This window comes from Scomber japonicus, chromosome 1 (genome assembly GCF_027409825.1).
Source record: "Scomber japonicus isolate fScoJap1 chromosome 1, fScoJap1.pri, whole genome shotgun sequence".
NCBI lineage: Eukaryota > Metazoa > Chordata > Actinopteri > Scombriformes > Scombridae > Scomber > Scomber japonicus.
In genome coordinates this window covers 35,192,185-35,212,212 of record NC_070578.1, presented here as the reverse complement: position 1 = coordinate 35,212,212, position 20,028 = coordinate 35,192,185, and the positions used below count along the sequence as shown (strand labels likewise).

The window sequence follows — 20,028 nt, the reverse complement described above, 5'->3', positions numbered from 1 at the left end:
GTAAGCAATCTACCTCTATGAATCGCCTCTTTCATAAGTGGCAGAGCCCCATAACCGAGAGGTTTTAGCACCCACCTCCCCTCTCCCCTCCTTCTTCTACTCTTCCCATCATTCACCTCCTGTTTTTCGCATAACCTTCTCTCTGTCCAAGCCCCCCACCCCTCCAGTGCCTCTCTTCACCTCCCTCTTCACTACAAAGCCGTCCACAGCTCTGTCAGTCAGGCCAGATAAGGTAATCCTGTTCAGTTGGCTGTTAGAGGTCTCGGGCCTCTGCTCTGATGAGTGGGACATCTTATATCTCGCCTCCTCCCCTTCACCCCGCCCCCCCCCACACTGTTTGCTGAGCAGCTCAAAGGCTGCTGGGAAATTGGAGGCTTAGAGAGAAGGGGGAGGGAAAGGAAAAGAAGCTCTCAGCCTTTTGTCGTTTTTCATGTTCATTATCTGCCCGGGGTTGATCGAGACGTTTCCTAGAGGCTTTCATTCGCGCACCGTCTCAGCCGCAGTGTGGCTCTTGAACAAAAACAACCTGGGCTCAGCAGGGATTATTGAGCACTTAAATTATGATATGATCTCCATGACAGACAAATTGCAGAAACCTGTAAGCCAAGCAGGCATGAACAGTTTGATTGCAGAGGGCTAAAGTGGAGGAGTTGTTCCAAGATCAAGATGTAGAGACACTTTTTTCAAAGGCAGAAGGAGGGAAAAAAAATCTAAACTCAACAAGAAGGATATTATTTTTAGAGTAAAGTAAAAGTAATTCAGATTAAACACGACTCACAGCTCCACAGGGGGCGTTCTGGATGGTGACTGTAAACCTCCCCGAGTTGTGACTCTTGGCGAGGACATACTGACACGTCGCTGGGAAGGTGTAGATCCGCCCGTCAAAGGATTGAAAATACATATCGCCAGTAACCGAGCATTCACCTGTAGCGAGGAGTGAAACATTTTTCATACATTTATAGCGACATGGTAACCACTGGACACATGCTCCTCGCCCAACAGCTTCACCACCAATCAGTGGAAGCTCTTCTAATTGATTTGCCAAAGCCATATTTCCTGAGTTAAAGCCTCTAAGCATAATGTCAGTAACTTAATAACTGCAGTATGTGAATGCCTGTTCAGTCTTTATTGCTCTTTAACTACTAAGTCTTTCTTCCTTTTTGCTGCCCAGAAAGCAACGTGACAGCTTTTTTACATCCTAATTAGGAGGTTTGTTCTTTTTATATTCCTTAAATATTTAGCTTCCTCTTTCTTCTGTCCTTAAACTTCCTTTTTTTCACCCTATCAAGCAAGAGTCCATCTGTCTTGTTCTTGAACTTGGAAGCTTTGACCTTAAATTACTATCTCCTATCTCCTTGTACCATACTAAAGGAACAAGGAAGAAGTCCTTACTCCCTGAAACCTGGCTCATCTCAAAAGAGCCTATACTAAAATGGCAAGGAATGAAGAAAAAGCAGAACTATCGTAGTTAAGGAGAAAAAAAAAGGCGAAAGGACAAAGTATCATATTAGCGACCATGACTCTGTTTCCTTGTTTACATCCTAATTAGGAGGTTTGTTCTTTTTATACTCCTTAAATATTAACCTTCCTCTTTCTTCTGTCCTGAAACCTCCTTTTTTTCCATCTGTCTTGTTCTTGAACTTGGAAGCTTTGGCCTTAAATGACTTATCCTATCTCCTTGTACCATACTTAGGGAACAAGGAAGAAGTTCTTGCTCCTTAAAAACGACTTCTGGATCATCTCAAAGGAGCCTATAATAAAATGGCAAGGAATGCAGAACTATCGTAGTTAAGGAGCAAAAAAAAAGGCAAAGGGAGAAAGTATCATATTAGCGACCATAAAACTGTTTCCTACTAAATCAACTGTGCAGAATTGGTCACCCACAATGCAAGCTGGTTACATTTCTGTCCAGCTCGACCCCGAGACCTGCAGTACAGAGTGAGTAAAAATATAACCACCCACAGAGGACAAAGCAGACAAACCTGGGCAGCTGTAGTCGGTGCAGTTCCACACTCCACCCACACATGTGCTGAAACAGAAAGCAGAGACGTACACAGGTGGCTCTGGGAAAACATGAAAGGCTGCACTAATCAGCAGGATCACTGATAGAAACTGGACACACAGATCCAGGTGGTCAGATCTGAGGAGATTAAAAGGACTGTATAAACTCTGCAGGACAATATCCTGATTTTTATGTATGATGATGACGTGTGATGCAGCGCGGTCCATTTAAGGTCCAAGTGGAGTGAAATACAGTTATAGGTGAAAACAGGATTTGAACACCTTTTATTTAAATACTGCAAAATTATAAAACCGGTACTCCTCTCTGGTAACCCCTAACCCTTCAGAACATGTATGTAATGAAATCACAGTGAATGTAAGTTACAGAGCATACATAACTTCCCAGGTAACAAATATCGTCATCCACAGTCTGATTAAAATGGGAATGGAAGTGACAGAGAAGTCGAAGGCTGCTCACCAGTTGTTGCATTCCTCCTGTAGCGTTTGTCCAGACGGGTAAAACATGCCAAGATACTCACAGGGACAGTCGGAGGGCGTCACACAAGTTCCGTCCTCATAGATCAGACCTGAGGAGAGACAGATAGAAGCTTTATATCACCTGGAGATGATTTAGGAGATAGAAAATGTGGGACTTTCTCTCATGTCTATTCAAGTTGTTAATTGGTGATATTTTATAGAAGTGTATTTATTGGTTATTTAAGGTTTAAAGGGTGGAATCTGATTTACAAACTCACCATCAGGACAGTAGCATCCATCCAGGCAGGCCAGCTTGCTGTCGATGCACGTCCGCTCCAGGTTGCAGGAAGCCGGGCAGCAGCTGATGCATTCCATGTAATCCAGACCCAAAGGACACTGCTTCACTGGTCGCAAAAATGAAACGTGAAACAGACGTCAACAACTAAACACATGTTCTACTACAAAAACAGACACAAAATATTATTATGAATAAGGAGAAGAAGAAGAAGAAGGAGGAGGAGAAGGAGGAGGAGGAGGAGGAAGAGGAGGAGGAGCAGAAGAAGAAGAAGAAAAAGTAGAAAAGTAGAAGAAGGAGAAGAAGAAGAAAAAAAGAAGAAGAAGAAGAAGAAGAAGAAGAAGAAGAAGAAGAAGGAGGAGGAGGAGGAGGAGGAAGAGGAGGAGGAGCAGAAGAAGAAGAAGAAAAAGTAGAAAAAGTAGAAGAAGAAGTAAAAAAGAAGAAGAAGAAGAAGAAGAAGAAGAAGAAGAAGAAGAAGAAGAAGAAGAAGAAGAAGAAGAAGAAGAAGAAGTAGAAGAAGTAGAAGGAGGAGGAGGAGGAGGAAGAGGAGGAGCAGAAGAAGAAAAAGTAGAAGTAGAAGTAGAAGAAGAAACTTTATTTCTATGGCACCTCTCCAAACCAAAGTTTGAAGGTGCTTCACATGAGACAATTTACACCATTTAAGCAAAATAAAATGAAAGGAATATTATACACAAAACTAAATAAAAAAACAATAGTCAAGCATAAATAAATGAAGCAAATAAAATAAAATTAACACAAATCCAACTCCAAAATCTCCTATGAAGCAGATGAATCCAACAATTAACAATGAACTGTACTAATATGTATCTATTATTATACTATATACTATATAGTCTAATGTTTCTTTTAACCTGTTGGAAATAGGTATTTTCACTTTAACATGCTATAAATTGGATATTTGTCTTTTTATGTGTCTGTTTAATCCATAAAATCAATAAATAAATCAATTTACAAAACTTATGGAGGCATGTTGCATTCAAGACAAATAAATGTTCTCTTATTATTATGACTAACATATCCCAGAATAATGACTTTTTTGATAATAAAAATAACTATTTTAACGAGTACTTCATAAGTCCGACATTATGGAATTACAAAAAATGTTAAACTTGTTCTCCATAGCAACCAGAGAAGAGTCAAAAAGCAGACTCATTGAGTGTATTCTTTAGTTGGATTCACAGCGTTTTCAGCCCTTCGCGGCACACAGAACCAAACACCTGGCTGAGAGGAAACGTACCACACTGAGGAATGTGCCGCCTCCAGTCGTGCAGTGGGTGGTCAGCGTGGGCGCAGGCCCGGGCGTACTCGCTGAACACCTGGCATACCACATCACCGTTGGGACCCGACCTTCAACGGAGGGACAAACAGAGGAGGACTTTTTGAGCGGAGCCAGGAAAGGTGTGGCCACAGAGAAGGGATACGCTGAACTGAGCTCAGAGTGACCAACTACCCGCCTGCTTTGTCTCCATCGTGGAAGAAAACTGGAATATTGTGTGTTAGTTAGTCAAATCTTCCACTTATGTGAGAGCTAATGTAGCTAAAAAAGTTCGGATCCAGAATTTTTGGATTGTGCCCCACAATAAAGAAACATAATTCTCCTCTAATTATCACAACACAAACAGATCATATCAGTTCATTAGCTGTATATCTTTCACGACTGAGTAAATGCTGACTCTGAGTGTTTCCTGCACACCCACAGGTTCAGCTCCAGATGCCAGACTACAGTTCTGGATCAGAGCCCGGAGATGGTGCAGCACTCCTGCGTCTGTCCGACTCAGGTTTCCTATTGAGCCAGTGAAGGAAAACACTTGGAGGGAAGTAAAATGTTCTCTTCTCTCTTTTTGTAAAGGAAAAAAACACACCTGGGGTCATCGGGTGCATCAGGTGCATCAGGTGTCCAGCATGAACTTCCGTATGAGAAGTAAAGATATATCAGCTGTCTGTTTTTTAACCATATTTCAAATATATTTCCTTTGTGTAGTGATTGCATTTAAAATGTTCATTGAAATGTGTTTTTTGCCTCTGATATTATTCAGAAATACACTTGAATATATGAGAAGAGCATTTTTAAATCAGACATATACTCACATATACTGAAATGTTTGATTTTACTTTCAAATATCTTCCTAATGCATTTAATATATAGCTAGATGTTTTATCTATTTTTATTAATATGTAGTGAGATAAAGCAAGGAGGCAGCATTTGGTCTCATTAGTGGAAGGTGAGTCAAATCAATGTCCACAACAACTGCAGGTCAAATGTTCATATAATATATAGAAATAGTCATAGTCATGGTCTCCAGAAGATAATCCATAGTGATTTCCAGTTGTGTCGATGTGTCTTTGGGCAAAATGCTTAACCCCAAATTGCTCCTGATGGCTGTGCCAACAGTGCATGAATGTGTGTGTGAATGTGAGAAGAGCATTTTTAAATCAGACATATATTCACAGAAACTGAAATGTTTGATCTTCCTAATGCATTTTATATATAGCAAGATGTTTTATCTATTTCTATCAATATTTAGTGGGCATTTGGTCTCATTAGTAGAAGGTGAGCCAAATCAATGTCCACAACAACTACAGGCCAGATGTCCATAGATTATCATGGTCATGGTAGATAGTCTTGGTCCCCAGAAGATAACCCATAGTGATTTCCAGTTGGGTCAGTGTGTCTTTGGGCAAAATGCTTAAGTGCTTTGAGTGGTCAAAAAGACTAAAAAGTGCCATATAAGTACAGTCAATTTACTATTTACCATTTACTACTTATGCAAAATAAATATCTCAAGAGCTCACCATGACTTAGCACATTCATGCTCCTCTGAGGATGAATCATTTCTATTCTGGACGACTAATTCAATTAATTAATTCTAATAAAAGATTTCTCCCAAACTCACTGTGGATATTAATGGTCCACAGCAGATAAACCCTTATTATGATTTTTGGTCACCTCCCGACTTTTCATTAAAGGCCATTATCTCGACAAAATGAACACAACATATCAGCAGGCCGATCTGAATCAGTTGTTCTTACATGCAGAGGTCGTTGGAGCAGCTGGCCATGTAGGACAGCGGGCTGACAAACTCGTGGCAGCTCTGAAAAGGCGGATCCAGCAGCATGGCACACACCTCCTCCACCTTCTGCAGCCACGGAAACACACACAGAGAGACAGGTTTACGGTCAAGGTCAAGGTTAAGGTCACTTGAATGGTTTCCCTCAGAAGAAATTCGTCTTTTCATTTTTTCAACTTTTCTGTGACTGCTTTTTATTGAATCAAAATTTAGTTTAATATCTTACACTCCACTGTATTTTTTTTATTCTCCTGTCTTATCTGTCTTATTCTATATTTTTATTTCATTTCTAATTTAACACTTTTAATTATATTTACTTTTTATTTTTATTTCACCACAAGCTATTAAAAAACTGCAGTCTAAGGTAAAACACCTCAAGCACACACTTCATTAAATAAATTACAAACACACATCTTACTTTAAATGTTTACAAACAAGCACATAAATTGTGAAAAGCAGCAATTATCTGAGCGTCCTTCACCAGTCGCTCATAAATATGTTTAATTAATAAGAGGATAAATTAATTTTAAAGGATTAGTGCGTGCTTATAAGATATGACCATGCACCTCCTACCAGAGTTCATTAGCACACATTCAGAGTTCAACTCATCATTCAAAATGTACAGTAAATTTAAACCATTCATTTTCTTTAAGTTGCATCACTGACATGACACTTAGAGGAGGTTTTCCTGCAGTCTGTATCCGAAACTTACCACCATGACATGAAAATCGACTGCAGCGCAAGGTGAAGAGAAGTCAGGCGACACTGTAGGACATGAGGTCTGATGTGGCTCCGACTCCACCCAGCTGTTCCCAAACATTTCTATATCATGAGTCAGAATACCTGGGAGAGAAGGAAACAGGCTGTGTCTTAAAAAACATCATCGAAAGTTTTTAGTCCAGTATATTTAAGGAGTAAATCAGCTTCATTCGCTTAGTTACGATATGTGTAGTGTAGTAATGCAATACATGTTTTTAAAAACTCAAGTCAACTGGTGCATTCATGGACATGCCGAAATCAGATAATTGAGACTGAGCAGCAACCCTTTGAATATTTTTTCATCTTTTCAAATATAAGAAACAACCAATTATAAAGTCACAAATTTATGAGAAAAAAAAAGTCAAAATAAAACCACATCTTCACTGTTTGAAAGCTTGACTCTAAGCCATCTGTTCGTTATCTTGTTATCTTAGCCCAGAATCACCAGATCATTCAAAGCCCAAACTTTCGGGAAAAAAAAAACATACAATGTCAGAGAATATTCGAGTTTATTTCTCATAAATTTGAAGGAGTAGAACGGAAGTGAGTGTATGTGGATGTGCAGAGATTGACGTGTGATTAGAAAAGTGAGGAGTAATAAATGTGTGGCCGTCCTGTTCAAGCAGCAGAGCCTCCATGTTTTTATTTTATAACCTATTTAAGAATGGGTGCTCGGTTACACAAGTATCTCCTTATTACAAAACCCAACTGAAAAGTACAATTTGATCAGTTCTTCCACATCAGGCATAATACACGACAAGCGACGTCTCTCCAGTCTTGCAAAGTTCAACACTTTGCAACACTTCAATCTCAGAAATTCGAGTTTCTTTTCTCAAAATATCATATTAACAAATCCATGGCCACTGTCCATGCAATGCCAAAACATTGAATCTGATGTCTGTCATTGTGGCAGCTATAAATTGGCTGTATGTGTTGCATTTATATTTCTCTGTTAATGAGGTTTCTCAACACAGATACCAATCTCTCTGGATGTGATTACACCAGGTTTCCATGTGGTTTGGTGCTCTCTGATTATAATCTAGTCCTCTAATACCCAAGCTGATACAGGTGACCTGAAACTTTAGAACCAGCCAGGCTGCTCTCACACCTCATGGTCTGATTTTCCGAGTGATAACCAGGTTAAGTAACTTGCTGGAAATCATTTAAAGCACGTGAGATGTGACTGTACTTCTAACTACCCATTGAAATCCACTCATTGAAAAGCTGTCGAACATCAATAAGACTTTTCAACTTTTCCCAATCCCTGCTGACTGCGTTATAATGTCACAGACAAACCGATCTCACCGTAGCTGGTCTTCAGGTCGTCCTGAACGTCTGCGTTGAAGTTCCCACACAGGCCGCAGGTCCTGCCAACAAACTCTGGGCTGAGTTTGATGTAGACGGAGCCACTTTGTCCCTCCCAGGCCAGCGTGAAGCCATGCTGCTGCGTCACCAGCACGTACTGTGAGATCTGCTCCAGCTGCAGGTCGTGGATGTGATGAGGCAGCTGCAGACTGGATACAGAGACAGTGAATCCACAATGATACAAATACTACCTTTCTTCTGTTAAGAGCTCAGACTGGCTGATATATACAGTGTTTCAACAGATGTTACACAAATGAAAACTACATATAGAGTTATAAAATAAACTTTTAGAGCATCTTGCATACATGTAAAATAATATGAAGAATGCCTAATGCAGAGAAAGAGCATAAATACATCAATATATTTTCATATAAAGAGATGCTTTGTCTTATTTTACACTGCTGACCTTTGACCTTTGAAGGTAACATTGTTGGCGTGAAGCCGGACCTCACCCTCCCACGGGAGGAAGAGGCTGACGGACCGTTGGCAGGTGTAGGGAGCAGAGTTGCAACCCGGGTCATTGTGGACCTGTAAATAGCAAGTTTAATATCAACGTTCAATTATAATGTGTGTATTTATGTTAAAGTTGCTTCCAAATAAACAGTTTGTGTTGAATTAGCTCTACAGGGAATCACTGAGTCTGATTTCTCTTTAAAGCGACTCTCTTACCTTTCTTGCATTTCACACAGCACTTTGAAAAAACTTGAACAGCAACAACCCCTCCTCCCTCCTATGTCCCACCCCCGTTCTTGGACCGATGAGACTAATGATGATGAGTTTCTATGCCTGGTGGATCTCTCTAACATTTTAGAGTGCCATTACCTTATTAATAGCATTTTAACCTAAACAAAAAAATGTGTAAAAATGTAACAAAGGTACAGTAAGGGTTGCTTTAAGTTAACTTATTTTATGTGACATGGTGACAACATGTTTCAAAATGTCAGTCAAGTCCCAAAAAAACATCCAAACCAAGGATGAAATGATTAACAAGTGCTATGTGTCATCTAATTTGTCTGTTTTGAGCTCTACTGTTGTCCAAAAACCATTAAAAATACATCAATAAGTGGTCCTCATCACATTGAGTTTATTTTAATCACCCACACACTGTCCTGCTGCCAGAAATATTAATGAGAGGACCAAATGTGTATTAATCCGCTGCTGAAAATAGTCCCCGACAAATTCACTGTTTCCATCTGTTTTAGTAATATTTGCTAAAAGTTACAGTGGCCAGCTGTTTTAGGAAACTCCTGAGCCTTTTTAAGAATTAAATAATATATTTGTAAGGTGTTTCTAAATATTTAATTCCTCCGTAGAAGCTATGAGCTTAAGGGTAGGGACGTCGTAAGAGGCAGACAAACACATTTAGTGATTTTCGTCTATTCATGAGAATTGGAAAAATGTAGAAGAACACCAGCCTTATTCTGTTAATGCTTTAAAACCTGTCTGATGTTTTTTAAAATTACTTGTCTGACAGATTGAGAGAGTTAGATTCGTAATTTTGGTCATACAATGTCTGGACCATAAGAAGAGCGTCTACTGTACCAGCTAAAGATTTTTAAAAAAAAAAGAAATAATCAAAAGAAATAAGAGAAAACCCTTTTGGAGTCAGCTTTGCTTAAAAGAAAGCTGAAACTTGACCTCAAAACTATTAAACACACTCTAACCTCAGATTGCCATTTAAAGCATTCCTGAAGAAAGTGTGAGTTCATCCACTAAAAAAAGAAAATGTCATCTTTTGTCCGTCTTGCTTCCACATATCCAACTTGTTTTACATTTTATTTTATACCATTTTATTTTATTTTCATTATCATCACTAAATTACTATCAATGGTCTTAATGCATTTGGATCTTTTTGTGTCCCCTGTTTGGTTTTCCCATACACAGATACTGTATCTGCGGCCTTTTCAGAGGAACAAAGTCTCGGTCTGTTGCAGATGCTTTCAAGGCATAGTGGGTAATTGCAGTATTTAATGGTAATTGACTCTAATAACCAGATAGCTTTCACTAATCTTCAGAGCAAATCTTTTCCTCGGGCTGAGACTGAACCTCGCAGTGGTCAGAAAGGGAGAGTGTGTTTTAGAGCAGGATGCCGATGAGTCCAAACTTCTCTCGACTTGAAGCAGGCGTTGAACTGAAACCTTCTGGGCAGCTTTTAAGGCAGGAGGATTTATTTTTGCGCTGGTGCGGGTGAGTCTGATCTTACCTGGACGACGATGCTGGCCTGAGTGGTTTCCTCACAGTCCTTCAGCAGGGTGTAAGTGCATCGGCCGGGGAAGTAGTAGTAGAGGCCGTCGAAGGTCTCAAAGTTGTACTGACCCCACGTCCTGCACGTCATCTCCCTCTCAAAGCCGGGATTTGGAACTGAGCAGATGAGTCAGGGCAGAGAAAAAGATGAGCATCAGTATAAAGAAATGATTTTAAAAGTATTTACTTCATGCTCGAGAAATGTCACTGCGAACATCTATCTTAAGAAAATCATTTGGTTGTTATTCAGCCAGCACATCTTATCTTTATTCATGCTCCATTTAGAGCTGCAAACATTAATCAACTCATTGACTAGTTGATAAGAAAATCTGCAGCTTTTTTTTGCTAATTGGTTAATCGTTTAAGTCATTTTCAAGCAAAAATGCAAAACATTGACTGGTTCCAGTTTCTCAAATGTGACGATTTTTCTGCTTTTCTTTGTCACATATGAGAGCAAACTGAATATCTGTGAATTTTGGACTGATGGTTGAATAAATCGAGTTATTTAAGAACATTTCTTTGGGCTGTAGGAAAAGTTTATTGACATATTATAACTAAGGATATATTGATTAATATAGGAAATAATCAGCAGATTAATCCATAATGAAAATAATTGTTAGCTGCAGCCCTGGCTCTGTTAATCTGTTTCTAGTCACAAAGGAAAAGAAGAACTACACAATAAGCTGATACACAACGCTGACATATTATCATCTTATAAAGCTGTTATTGATTTGGAGCTGTGTCTCCTGCACCTGTTGAATATAAGTCCAATATTCACTCCCTTTTAGCTCTTGTTTGGTCTCCACTCACTCCTGAGTAAAATATTTGGCTCTTTAGTTGCTAAATGTTTCACTTTCTTCACCAGCTAGTCTATTCTGCCATTTGGTGCTGTGAAGGTCCTGTTTGCTGAAAGCAGCTGTAAACAAGGTTGATGAGAGCACTGAGACCTAAACAGTAAATGTTTTGTCAACCCAAAAAAGCTCAGAAAGTTCATGTAGAAATATTGAATATAGGTCTTAACCCTAACCCTAACCCTTTTTGTGCAAATTTTGAATTGCAATTAAATTAATTAAACTTTAATTAAATTCTATTAGGATTAAGGTAGAAGGCAGATTTTTGACTTGTTTTACAAAGATAATACTTTGGTACTCCCTATAACAGATAAAATTACGCAAAATGAGTGTTTTATATATCAAGTAGTTCCTTGCAATCGTTTCTCATATTTGGTCTCATTATGATTCTTTAAAGGACATGAACTAAATTATTTCTTTCAAACAAGTGTAATAACATTCAGTGTTAATGCACTATAACAGATTTTTACCCATAAAACCAAAAAAGGCGATAAACTGAAGAAAACGCAATAAAGGAAAACAGTTTTTTCATTTAACTTTACTTAAGCTTTGTTGTTCATGTAATGTTAGAATATAAATCTGAACTAGGTTGCTGATTGTTTTTTTGATAGCTGTGTGTTTTACCTGTCTGACATCTGTGTCCGGTGGCCTGATACAAGCTGCAGTCACATGACTCCGACTGAACACACTGTCCTCCGTTCAGACAGGGAAACGCACAAGCCTCCGCTGAAAGAAAACAAGAAAATAAACCATTATATAAGCTGCTCGTCACACTGGAAACCTGAAGATGACACAGTACAGTGATGCTTTTTAACATCCAATCCCACTCTGAACGATGCAGTAATTCACAAATATAAACTTAATATATTTATATCTCACAAAACCATACACCAATGCCACAAACCCCTGATACAGACAGCTGACTCTGTGTATGTGGGGGTTATATCGTTACTGTGGGGCCAAGACAAATGTTCCAGTCAGTGAACGCACCACCAAACACCAAACGATGGCACCTCATCCTGCAGTAACAACATCTGCTCAGTGGGCTTACAGCATGTCTGCTCAGTCAGCCACGTCCTACACAAGCACAGGTACCATACAGGGGATGGGAGGCTGGGTGGGAGGGGGGTTGGGGGGGTTGATGATTCAGATAAAAGCTATTTTCCTTCTGTTCACTCAGACGGAGGGGGGAAAGTAAAACAGAGGGCTTACTTGTTGGTCTGTTTAAAGACACATTACACAAGTCTATGGCCCTTCAAAAATGGCATCAGGAGGAAACTGTTTGTACACTTGAGAGCTCTTTATCTACAACTCCTGCAGAGTGATGTCAGGTCTCTGATGCTTTACCCCAAACAGGTAAAAGACTAGATAAAGAGACTCATTTCTATTTAGTGTGGCCCAATAAACCGAATATGCAGTCAAAACTGTGTATGGTGGGTAAACTGTTCGACCTCGACAACAGAGATTTGGGTTTGCATCCCATCTTAGACAAGCAAATGATGTTAGCTAGTTTTATATCCATAGTAACTACAATATTTTCCAAACCACTTATTAGATTTCTTGCTTGCTGTACCTGGCAGGAGGAGATTAGTTTAGCTTAACATGAAGACCACAGATGTGGAGAAACAGCTTTCCTGGCTCTCTACTCTTAAGTTACAGGCTATATCTCATGTCTTTATTCTGTAAACAAACAGAAATGTGAAAATAACAAGTTGTGGTCAAAGGGAGTTATGTTCTGTAACTACCTAAAGTCTCTGCTAGCTGCCTGGTAAAGCTTTACACTGACAACACAACAGGAAGTCACTGCTCCAGGCTGTTGTTAATCTTACATTTCGGTTAGTGTACAGATTAAACAAACAATATATTTGTATTAATATATTATTACAGAACTTCAGATGTGTTGCTAAATGCATTTGCAAACGTGAACAATGAGGTTAGCTTTTCCCTGCTACCAGTCTTTATGCTTAGTTAAGCTATCAACTTCTGGCTCTAACTCTACTTAGTACACATTCATGTCTAGATGGTAACCCTAGATTCATGAAAGCTCTCTCACGAGTGATCTTTACCCAACCCTAACCATGTGTCTTTGTGTCTGAACCTAACCAGACCTTAACCACAGTTTTGAACAATAACAAACAACATGCACAACAAAGCAACAACACGGACCCAACCTTAGCGCACAGAAAAAGCCCCTAGCAACAGTGCCAATTTGACATAGTGGTCAAATCATGCAACTACAACTTCTGGGTCCATCCTGTGATGCACACTAGCCTAAAAAGCATTTTCCTGCACACAATCACTGGAAAAGTAGCCGCTCTAAAACAGTGAATACATTTTTCTTGTGAATTGATTAATTTCATTGCTGGAATTTGATCCATTTGGTCCCATAACATTTATAAAGTCTAAAAGAGACACATGATTATTGCTATATGACCTTTTTGGCTTTGTGTGTCACTGAGCAACTTGCATAAGAATAACTGGGCGCCATCTTTGACCAACATATCCAGAGAGGGATCAATCTCCTCATCTAACTACTGGCAAGTGTATTTTCCAAAAATGTCTACCCATTATTTTAAAGCCACTTCATTCATAGAAAGGAACACATGGGATTGTACCAATTTTCACCAGGACCCTCAAAACCAGCAAAATCATGCTGTTAGAATAATTCAAAAAATGCTGAAATATATTTGAGTCTGAGGATTATAGATAATAATAAAATAAGTAAAATAATTTGGACAATCCATGCTGTAGTACCAAATCAAATGCAGTAAACCTACCTTGAGTCCTACGAATCGACGACCTCAGAGCTTCTTTCGTCTGTCTGGTGAGCTGTGAAATATTAACTGGACGCTCGTCTGGTGAAAAGGCTGCTTTAGCTGCTGACGCTGAACCGGATGACGACTGGTTTGATAGTATCACTGAGTTGGTCCAGGATTGGTCAGGTGGTGTTGAACCTGACAGTGGTTGGTTAGGAGACGTAAAGCTAGAGAACGAGTGGTGGTGTGGTGTTTTTGAGCTGCTTTTGGATTGATTAGTGGTGTGTGATTGGTTAGAGGATGTTGAGGTGAGTGAGGATTTGTTTGAGCTTTTTGATGATTGGCTCAGTGGTGTTTGACTGGATAGTGATTGGCTAGATTTGGTCTTGTTTGGTGCTTTGTTGGCTGGTGATCGATTAGATGCTAGTGAGCTAACTGATGACTGGTTGCCTGGTGCTGCGCTTGTTCTTAATTGGCTAGATGGTGCTGTGCTTGTTTTTTTGCTGGTTGACGATTGACTGCGTAGCACTGTCTTGGTTGATGACTGTCGGACTGGCGATTTGGTGGTTGATGATGGGCTGGTTGGTGCTGTAGTGGTTGATGATTGGCTGGATGGTGATTTGGTTGTTGGTGATGGGCTGGTTGGTGCTGTAGTGGTTGATGATTGGCTGGATGGTGATTTGGTGGTTGAAGATTGGCTGGGTGGTGATTTGGTGGTTGAAGATTGGCTGGTTGGTGATTTGGTGGTTGTTGATTGACTGGATGGTGATTTACTGGTTGAAGATTTGCTGGATGGTGATTTGGTGGTTGATGATGGGCTGGTTGGTGCTGTAGTGGTTGAAGATTGGCTGGATGGGGATTTGGTTGTTGGTGATGGGCTGGTTGGTGCTGTAGTGGTTGAAGATTTGCTGGATGGTGATTTGGTGGTTGATGATGGGCTGGTTGGTGCTGTAGTGGTTGAAGATTGGCTGGATGGTGATTTGGTGGTTGATGATGGGCTGGTTGGTGCTGTAGTGGTTGAAGATTGGCTGGATGGTGATTTGGTTGTTGGTGATGGGCTGGTTGGTGCTGTAGTGGTTGATGATTGGCTGGATGGTGATTTGGTGGTTGTTGATTGGCTGGATGGTGATTTGGTGGTTGAAGATTGGCTGGATGGTGATTTAGTGCTTGAAGATTGACTGGATGGTGATTTGGTGGTTGAAGATTGGCTGGATGGTGATTTGGTGGTCGAAGATTGGCTGGATGGCGATTTGGTAGTTGAAGATTGGCTGGCTGGTGCTTTAGTTGTTGATGATTGTCTGGATGATGATTTGGTAGTTGTTGATTGGCTGGATGGTGATTTAGTGGTTGAAGATTGGCTGGATGGTGATTTGGTGGTTGAAGATTGGCTGGATGATGATTTGGTAGTTGTTGATTGGCTGGGTGGTGCTGTAGTAGTTGAAGATTGGCTGGATGGTGATTTGGTGGTTGAAGATTGGCTGGATGGTGGTTTAGTGGTTGATGATTGGCTAGTTGTTGATTGGATGGATGGTGATTTAGTGGTTGTTGATTGGCTGGATGGTGATTTGGTGGTTGAAGATTGGCTGGATGGTGATTTGGTGGTTGAAGATTGGCTGGATGGTGGTTTAGTGGTTGAAGATTGGCTGGATGGTGATTTGGTGGTTGAAGATTGGCTGGATGGTGATTTGGTGGTTGAAGATTGGCTGGATGGTGGTTTAGTGGTTGATGATTGGCTAGTTGTTGATTGGATGGATGGTGATTTAGTGGTTGTTGATTGGCTGGATGGTGATTTGGTGGTTGAAGATTGGCTGGATGGTGATTTAGTGGTTGATGATCGGCTAGTTGTTGATTGGATGGATGAAGTTGATATTTTACTAGATGGCACTGTGGTTGCAGACGATTGGTCAGAGGTCAGTGTCCTCTCTGAGCTGGAAGGCGTCAGGTTGGACGTCAGGTTGGACGTGGCGGTCCGGCTGACCGGTGATCGACTGGAGGATGACGTGTTGGTTTCTAATACAGCAGCTGTTGTCTGAAGGTCCTTCAAAAAGAGAAACTTTCACATCAACAGGAATTTCATGCAAGAGTTGCAACCAATCAGTAATACAGCCTCAACTCGATACCACATATATTAAATCTAATCATTTTCATATCGGGCTTTGCCACCATTTGGCAAGGTAAGCAAGGAGCCGATTTCAGCAAACCAAAACTAAGTCTGTAACGCAGTCTGATTCTCTTAATTAATCCCACTTAAGTTCCAAGAGTTTAATATAATATCAAGCAAAGCTGAGAAACAAGCTCAGCTCTCAGGTGACAGATTAATAAAGATTTGATTAAAAATGTGGGACACCCTAAACTATTACAATTCTGTGTTTTGTTGGGGCAAAATTCCTCCCAGAATTACGCTCATTGTTTCCTGCCTGGTGAGGATGGAACCGAGGCAGCGCTGGGAAAAGAAGAGGCTCGAGAGAAAAGACCTGTCATCCAACCTTCATTAATGACTCCTCTGTGACTTCCAACACAGCTTTCCCATCCAGGTCGACAACCCTACCCGCCAACGGCCCCCACACCACCTCTTCCTCCTCCAGCTTGTGTGTTTTCCCATTTTGGAGGATCTTTGTTCTATAAGATACTGCAAGGGGAGGTTTTTCTAGGCTGAATGGATTAAGTTTGCAGGTCTAAAATGTGAATACTTCCTCCAAATAAAAGTGTTTCTATTTACGATTGATGACAACATTTTACATTTAAAAGATTTCAGATGGTTTTCCAAGAATAAAACTGATTTCTGGTGTGTTCTGGCACCAACATGGTGTCTTATTTTTAAATCAGACTCACAGATATCGGACTTACTACATAAATAGTAACAGAAGCTTTGGTTTAAAAATACATCAGCATTCATTCAAATGCTGTTTCTACACTTTGAGCCTCTCTGGATACCTGAGCTCTCAAACCAAAGGCTTTCATCTCAAAGAGCAGGAACAAAGCAGATGGCAAAGGTGATGGGTAGGGGGATTTGGGGGGTTGAGTGGCTATGAATTATTAATCGCGGATCAGTATCAGAGATATCAAGATCGAGCAGGTCAAGCACAAATACAATAGAGTCGACCCAGATGTCACAACACAATGATTTAACCACTTGTACTGTAAAGTTTTTGTGTTGTTCAGAGATCAGACATGATAGATATGATCTCGACACCTGTGACCTGCGACCTGTGCTACTAATTGCTTTGTTCGTTTACCAACTTCTATAGTTTGGACCGGATTCTCACGCCTCTCTGAGCCAAAGGGAAACGGGACAAAAGGAGCGACCGCATTCAAGCTGATAGGGGTTCTCATAGTGGAAAGAGGGAGACAACAGAGCAGCTACTGTATATTCCTGCTGGGACTCCCTCACATGTCTGTTTCTGAGGAGAAAATGTCACTGTGAAGCTATTTCACTTTTGCATACTGAGGTTTGACAGGAGCCTGAATAAAAGAAAGTGCATGTCAGCGGGGAACAATGAAGATTGTCAGGTCAAATATTGTCTTCTTTATGTGTCATCTACAGCATCGGTCAGTTCTTATGGGAAATATGCAATTTTAAATTTGAATGAAAAATACTTATTATTCATATTAACTTTGTACATAACTATATTTAAACTTTATACTTAGTACTTATATATTACTTTAGCACAACTACAGCCTGTTTGGACTCAACAAACATGGATTCTATACAGTGAAACATGACTCAAACTTATAGTATTACTTAATATAAATTCATTTGGATCAAACCAAAATCATTTTACAGTCATAAACACAAAATATAGCAGGTGCAAAGACATTTTTAAACTAATTGGAAAAATTGTGAAAAATTCAGAAAACATGTCTGTGCCTATATATTTACTTAATTCCCTATTTAAATAGTATAGTGTAACATATATCTATTGTATGTGCATCTACATCTGTAAACAAAGTAGTGACAATATTGGATGTTTTACTGTAAACACTGGAAGATTGAGAGTAGCCTATATTATGGCAATAGAGGCTGTCAGGTCTTTCCTTTTCTCCGGCGATGTTTTGGTGTGATTGTTACAGATTTTTCGGTGATCTCTGATTGTGTGTTCGCCGCATGAAGCAGCTCCATCAGCATCAATGATCAATGCGGCTGCCTACCTGCCCTCCCTGGGAAGCGGTGTCCCATTTCTGCTGCTTTATCCCGCTGCTCCCGCTGCTGGGACAGAGAGAACAAGGAGAGGTTTGTCCCCGCTGTTGCTTTTGCCCCCCTGACTCCACAAACCCACCACCAACCAAGAACCAACTAAACCACCAGAGAGCCAAACAGCCCCAAAAAAACAAACTATTAACCAACCTAACAATGACTGGCTGCTCTTCACAATTAAGAAAACTAGAGAATAGAGTTGCAACTAACAATATTTCCATTATTGATGAATCTGATGATTATTTTCTCAATTAACCAGTTAGGTTAAGGTTAATTGTTAGGTTAAAAAAGCGTCAGAAAACAGGTAAAATCACCTTTGCAATTTCTGAAGGTGACATATTCAAATTGCTCGTTTTGTGCGACCAAGCATCCAAAAACCAAAAATCTTCCCTCAATTTACTTTCACAGAACAGTAAATTATTAATTATTAATTTATTAATCAAACAGAAAATATAGTGAGCAGCAACCACTGAAACTTTGACATTTTTCTAACCAAAAACTGACTTAAATAATAAATCAGTTATCAAAATGTTTGCAGTTTAATAATCTGTTGTTCATTTATTTCATTAATGGATTAATTGACTAATCATTTCAGCTCTGGTTATAATTATGTACCTTGAATATTGTTATTATTAATATTATTTTAAGTTCTAAATTATAAACTATATGAGTAGCAAGGCAGGAAACATTAGTCTGACTATAAATAGTGTACACAACCAGACACCCTATAATACAAATAACATCATACCATATAAATAATACATCTATAAAAAAGAAAATTTCATGATAAAATTATAAAAACAATATTAACACATCTGTTATTATTTAAATGTTTAAAAATTAACTCACTTATTAAAATCATCCCAGTTAGAAACGTTCACTCTCTCAACACTCCAGGAAAGTTGCGCTGAAATCAAAGAAAATAAATAAAGGAATAAATAAACATATACAGAAATAAATAACTAAAGAGAAAGAGTGACTCTAAATTATAATGATCAGCAAACCCACTTTAAGATCAATATGAACATTTTAAGCTACAGGCAGCTGCCACATAAAGCACATGTGGATGGAAGATAAACTGTCTTATATGATTTTATTTTAAGTTATTTAACCATAAATATTATTTTATTTCTGTATTTCCCATTTTCACATCATTTCCTCACTTTTCTTGTGCAATAAACAGCAGATTCAGAGTGGTGTGCAGGTTTCCCCCCTCAGAGGAGACTCACCTTGATAAATTAGGATAAAATACAAAGGTAATAAGTGAAAAAGCCTTTTCCAGCTGACTCTTAAATAGGGATCCATTCGTGTTTCGCGGATCCGCAGTCAGTCGGGTTTGGACAGCATCACCTGGTGAAAACCCTCCGGCTGGACTCCCGCTGCTCCCTGCGCTGCTCCATCCGGCTCATCCCCGAGCGGCCCGCCGCGCGCCTCAAGAACCGCTGCACCTGCTCATTAGCATAAAATATGCGCAGGTGAGCGCGCAGGTGGGCGGGGCGAAGGCACAGAGGTAAATGGGTCCTCTGCTTTTCAGCTGTGGTGAGTTTAACCTGCTGCAGAAATACGAGCCACCAGGTGAAACTGAACCCACTTCTTCGTGTTAAACGTTAAATTTGTGATGTTATTCCCAATAAAATTAAACGTAATGCAAATATAACAAACCAAACATCTAAATCAGAGAAATGCAATTAGTTTGTTTTAAAAAAAAAGTCTGAATCTAAACACAGAGAGATGTGTGTAAAACATGTGAAGCTGACAGGTGTTAATCGTGTAGTGCTGAACACTGCCCCCTTGTGGTCGACAGTCTGAGGAGCAATTACAGCTGCATGTGGAGAGAAAGGAAGTTATCACACAAGATGAAAATTAGTAGGAGCATTTTTTTTCTGAAAGGGAAGTTAGAATAAAAACAATATTTTGCATTTCTCACATGATGAATCCTCATTTCTTACCGCTGAGCAGCAGATGGTGGTTTGACTGAGACTGAAACACAACAAAA

The 20,028-nt window shown here is 39.7% G+C and overlaps 1 protein-coding gene across 1 annotated transcript in view; it reads right to left on the bottom strand.

Annotated features, from left to right (window-relative positions):
• Positions 1-20,028, bottom strand: part of otog (otogelin) — a 75,507-nt gene that overhangs the window by 53,799 nt on the left and 1,680 nt on the right. The window contains 15 exon segments of the mRNA XM_053323138.1: positions 779-924; positions 1,983-2,029; positions 2,480-2,588; positions 2,757-2,882; positions 4,032-4,141; positions 5,825-5,931; positions 6,575-6,705; positions 7,927-8,135; positions 8,393-8,514; positions 10,190-10,347; positions 11,706-11,807; positions 13,859-15,875; positions 17,987-18,044; positions 19,383-19,582; positions 19,790-19,854. Coding sequence (XP_053179113.1) covers positions 779-924; positions 1,983-2,029; positions 2,480-2,588; positions 2,757-2,882; positions 4,032-4,141; positions 5,825-5,931; positions 6,575-6,705; positions 7,927-8,135; positions 8,393-8,514; positions 10,190-10,347; positions 11,706-11,807; positions 13,859-15,875; positions 17,987-18,044; positions 19,383-19,582; positions 19,790-19,854 — 3,707 coding nt within the window.